Source organism: Hydra vulgaris, chromosome 03 (assembly GCF_038396675.1).
Source record: "Hydra vulgaris chromosome 03, alternate assembly HydraT2T_AEP".
Taxonomy (NCBI): Eukaryota; Metazoa; Cnidaria; class Hydrozoa; order Anthoathecata; family Hydridae; genus Hydra; species Hydra vulgaris.
Window position 1 is genome coordinate 25861501 of NC_088922.1, and position 6000 is coordinate 25867500.

General features: G+C 27.4%; 1 protein-coding gene across 2 annotated transcripts in view; it reads right to left on the bottom strand.

Annotated features, from left to right (window-relative positions):
- The window catches only part of LOC100211313 (DNA-directed RNA polymerase I subunit RPA1), an 81996-nt gene that overhangs the window by 67835 nt on the left and 8161 nt on the right, over positions 1–6000 (bottom strand). For both annotated transcript variants that reach the window (XM_065792775.1, XM_065792774.1), the window contains exons 2-4: positions 4872–5174; positions 4473–4681; positions 2758–3020 (exon numbers count right to left, since the gene is read on the bottom strand). In XM_065792775.1, the coding sequence (XP_065648847.1) occupies positions 2758–3020; positions 4473–4681; positions 4872–5174 (775 nt within the window). The remainder of the gene's footprint in view (positions 1–2757; positions 3021–4472; positions 4682–4871; positions 5175–6000) is intronic.

Here is a 6000-nt window from a genome sequence, read left to right on the forward strand (position 1 = left end):
AAGGTGGAAGACCACGTTCCACCACTTCTAGAGAGGATTCTATGATCGTCAGATCCGTCAAGAAGGATCCCTGGATATCATCAGTTGAGATACAAAAGCAATTAGAGCTGCCTGTATCGGACCGAACAATTAGACGACGTGCTGTTGAAGCCGGATTGTTTTCTCGACGCCCTGCAAAGAAACCGCTGATTTCACTAAAAAACCAGAAGAAAAGACTCCTGTTTGCTACATCTCATATTGACTGGAATGTGCAGAAATGGCAAACTGTCCTGCTCAGTGATAAATCGAAGTTCAACATCATTGGGAGCAATGGCATTTACCCTGTACATCGACCGGCTGGAAAACGCCTTGATTTACGTTACTGCCATAAGACCGTGAAGCATGGTGGAGGCAATGTAATAGTATGGGAGTGTTTTTCTGCTAACATTCTTGGTCCAATACATCGAGACAATGAATAATGGACCGTTTCATGTATAAAAAGATCCTGAAAGATGTTAAGTTACCTCATGCTGAATAGAATATGCCAATAAAAATGAGTTTTTCAGCAAGACAACGATCCGAAACACACTGCAAAAGTAGTCAAGTAGTGGTTTCAAGACAACCACCTATCGGTGATGGATTGGCCGCCTCAATCTCCGGATGTCAACCCTATCGAGAACCTGTGGGAGATCGTCAATCGCAGAATTAATTGTTAAGATGTTCGTAATATGGAGCAACAGTTTGAACAAATCCATTGTTTCATTGATCACCTGATCGAATCTATGCCTCAAAGATGCAAGGCTGTGATCGACAACAAAGGAATTGCCACAAAATATTGATAGCGAAATACAGCTTGGTCAACATTTTGTGGAGCACTTGTTTTGTCCAGAAGGAAATCAACTTTTTTTAATATTTTTGATTAATTTATTAATTTTTGTGTACAAATAATGAACTTTGTGATGAATAAAACTTGAAGAACTTTGTCTCTAAACAGTTACATAGTTATTTCTCTAAATTGAAAAAACGCAGCACTATTATATAAAGAAACTAAATTAGCATTATTTGGTTGCACTCGTTTTGTCCAATACTGTATATATACATACAATATATATATATATATATATATATATATATATATATATATATATATATATATATATATATATATATATACATATATATTATATATATATATATTATATGTACTGTATAAATATATATATATATATATATATATATATATATATATATATATATATATATATATATATATATATATATATATATATATACAGTATGTAACATAAGTCATGAAACCAACTTGTGGAATAATTTATGTAGCAGAGAGATGTATAGAATTTTCCAGAACATCGTATAACATTGTACGCCGTCAGCCAGGCCAGTGATGTCATGGTGACATAATTGTTCAGGAAGCTTTTGTAGAGTTTTAAAATTTTCTTCAGCTGTTTTGCAGTCTGCTATAAACTGGTATATGAGCGAGGTGTTCAAAGCGGTAGTTGAGTTTTAATTATCTTAATTTGGTGTCAACATTATTATTGCCTTATTTTAATTATTGTGCATTCTCTATAGTTTAAGTATAAAGAGATTCTTGTATTATTTCTTGAATCATCCAAGTGAAAGAGTGCAACAGAAGCGACTGTGTCCACACTTACCAGCTTAGCGCTACCTGATTGTTCCGAAAGTAGCACGGACTCATCCGAGAACATTACAGACAGTCCTTGGGAGGATGACAATGCAGCATCAATGAGCGAAAGGAAGCATAACCCAACAGGCATTGCAAAACGTCTTGTTACATGCTCAAACCTGTCGTCCCACAGAGCAGCAGTGGTGTGCCGCCAGCTTTCTGGTGAGGGCATGGAAATCCCAACCCATGACAACCAGCAATCCTCAAGGCTATCTACACGAGAGCTGCTCAGGTGAAGAAACACTTGGTAACCACGCTTCATCTGGAGAAGTGGAGCATACACTTTGACGGCAAAAACATTAAGGGCTTTGAATATCAGGCCATGGTTGAAGATTCTAAAGAACTATCTGAGGCTCTGAATGACTAGACAAAAGCTCTCAATTGCTTAAAAACCCGCTGGAAAACAGATGCCTCCCCAATCAACATTGCCCGAAGCAACCAGTACTGCAAGCGTACCATCAAAGTTATGCAAGAATTGCATGACTCCTGCCGCAACAAGGACAACCTTCACTGAGATTCGTCCTCTCTAATGACATAATCGTGAATATTTGAATTTCTTGTGTGTTTGATGATCCTATATAATGTTGTATGTATGTGACTCTACAGTTTGTGTTCAATTTTATATCTGCTTACAGTGACTTCAAAAATTAGGCCAAAAAGCTAATAAATAAAACTCTTAAAATTATTTTGTGCGCAAGGTTTTTTTATCAAATCCCCTTGAATGTAATATTTTATTTAATCTTAAATGAAAGCTCATCAAATTATAATACAGGGAAACAAGGTTTATAAAAGTCATTACCCTAGTGTGTGTGCGTGTATATATATATATATATATATATATATATATATATATATATATATATATATATATATATATATATATATATATATATATATATATATATATTACAGTTTATAAATATATATTATGTAGCCACGATGCTGAGGTGCAGACTTTCACTTTCAATCTTGAAAGTAAAAAAATACATAAATATAAATCTTACTGGAATTAATTGAAATAATAAAATAAAAATATGAAGCTTACTGGTCTAAATTTTTAAAATGAAGCTTACTGGTCTAAATTTTGAAGGAGGAACAGCAATTACATCTAAAAAGAACATCTCAGGAGACGTTTGTCGACTCTGGCATGAGGGAGAATTAAACGAACCAAATAATGCATTCAAAACACTATACTCAGTGTTCCATAATTCAATCAGATGTTTTTTCACTTCATCTGGCGTAATGTATTCCTCTAAACCAAGTTTTTTATATTCATTGTATCTATCTTCATTTTCTTTGGAGTTCTCCTTGACAATTGATGAATTTCTTGTTAATTCTAAATATAACTTAATTTCTTAAAATAAAATATATGTTTATTAAATAGAAGAAACAAATGACTACGAGGTATCAATATGGAAGAATGTTACAATTAGACATTTTTATAAAAGAATTTTTCATGATTTATTTAATCATCAACTAATCATTAAAGATACTTGAGAGAGATACATGGTTATAAAAAAAACATATTTTGTATATGAAAGATGGTTTATTACTTGCACTTGAATTATTATGAAATATTTATGAAAACAGAAAACTTTTAATTACCAAAACATACTTTTGGTATTTCATCATCAATTTTGAAACTGATGATGAAATAACAAAACTGTAAAGTTATTTTATTATAATAATTTAGATTAATTAAAATTTCTTTATCGTTTATGTTGATAAAAAATTAATTATTTACAAATAAAAAAAAACTGAAAATACAGACATATTGTCAATTTATTCAGTTGTCGTTTTTCTTTTTTTTTTCTTTCCATTATTGTAAAACTTTATAGTTAGAATAAAATATCAATGTAGTGGTTTTCGTTGTTATCAAAAATTAAATTCAGCTTTTTTAGATTTTCAGAAAAAACTTGATTTAAAACATTTTATATAAAATTACTATATAACTCAACTTAAAACAGGTTTTATTAATTTTATTTTATTTTATTCATAGTTCATTTGACCTGTTTGTATTCTTTTTATATATTTTTTTAAAATCTTGGCAAAGGTTGAATCTATGGGGAGTCTCTTATTTAGCTAATTTACTTTATAGTATTCTTTAAATAATTTTTTTAATTAATTTTTTTTATATTAACTTTTAACGAATTTAAAAGTATAGGAATAAAAAATTATAGAAATAAAAATTTAATTTTGAATGTATAAAACAAAAAGCTGAAATGAAAATTCACTATATATAAATCATTTATTGTTTAATAAATAATTTGCCTTTTTGTTATAGTTATATAAAGCCAGATTAGTTAAGATATTAAGTTGTGTTCAATAATCATGATGGAACTAGAAAGAATATATAACATCAAATACAATTAAAAAATGTTAAATGTTATTTGAAAAATAATCTAATTAAACTTGCAATATATCTGTGTATTATAATAAAAATAGAAAACATCAAGTTGATTTTATATCCTCTACCTTAAATATACTAAAATAGGAGATAATGATTTTATATCCTCTATAATCTTGCTGCTTAACAATTGTTGTATTGTGATTTTGGTATTATAGTAATCTGTACTATTACATATTTAAGTATAAAAAATTATACATTTTTGCATTATCTAATGTTTTTATACTTTAAAAAATTCAAATTTTCTGACATTTAAATAAAATTTTTATAAAATTTAAAATATAGTAAATAAAACATTTGTTAAAAAATTACTTTAACGAAAAATGATTTGATAGGAAGTTAATAAAAACATAAAAAAATCATTATATATTTAAATATTACTATTTTTTCTCCCATTTTGCAATTTGGGACAATAATCATCTTCATCAAAATCATCATTATTCTGTTCCTCTTCATCTTCTTCATCTAGAAAATTGTCTTCTATTTTGGATGGTTTTATTTCTGGTTTTAAATTTTTAAGGTCAAGTATTGCTTTTTGTATAGACTTTTGACTTGCTGAAGAAAAGTACAGTCGTATGTTGTATTCAGACCTATATAAAGTTAATCATAAAACACAGACCAATAATAAAAAATAACCAATGTAATATACAGACCAACATAAAATAAACTTTAATTTAAAAAAAAAACATTTTTTTCAAGTAAATATGTTAATTAAATCATTACCTAAAAGTAAAAAGTAATATCTATACATTATATTAGTTAAGTATACGCAATTTGCACCTTATATCTCGTTTTATCATTGTACAATGAGGACATTCTTTAACTTTTTTTAATAAAACTGATTTGATAAATTTCTTTAGTAAATCTTGTCGATATTGTAGTAAATTTTTTGTTGAAGATCTTTGTTCACTAGGTGAATTATTCACAACACTTTCATAATAGGATTCAATTTTGCTGCAGACCATCATTTGCACATTTGAATCACTTGAAATATTCTCCTTTGCCTCTGCTGTGTAATGGTCATAAAGTTCATTTAAGGCAGCCGCTTCTGATAAAAAACCTTTTTCGAGAAGATTGCACTGCCTATTTGTAAAAAATTATAAACTACTTTATTATATTTAAATAATAATTTTAGCATATATATATATATATATATATATATATATATATATATATATATATATATATATATATATATATATATATATATATATATATATATATATATATATATATATTATATATATTTATATATATAAATATATTTATATTATATAATATATATTATATAAACATATATATATATTTTAAATATATTTATATTATATAATACAATATATATGTTAAATAAACATATATATATATATATATATATACATATATATATATATATATATATATATATATATATATATATATATATATATATATATATATATATATATATATATATATATATATATATATATATATATTTAGAGAATAACTTATATTTAGAGAATCACTTGAAACCAGTCAACTGCCAAATCAGTTCAAGTCAGCAAATGACTTGAGACACAGACTCTTGACTTTTGACAGAAATGGTGTTGCATGAAGAAATAAAGTCAAGACCTGTTGATGTAGTAATGCTAAACTTTGCTAAAGCTTTTGATAGTGTTCCTCACAAGAGATTCTTTGCTAAATTAAATGCATATGGTATTAATGGCTTAGTTCTAAAATGGATGAAAGTTTTTCAAAATAATAGGAGACAAAGAATAGTTCTGGGTGAAGTTGTTTCTGAGTGGGTTAAATTTTTTAGTGGCATGCCACAAGGCTCTGTTATTGGATCCTTAATGTTTATTATATACATTAATGATCTGCCAAGTAAATAAATGCAAATTGTTTGCTGATGATACCAAGATGTTGTCCA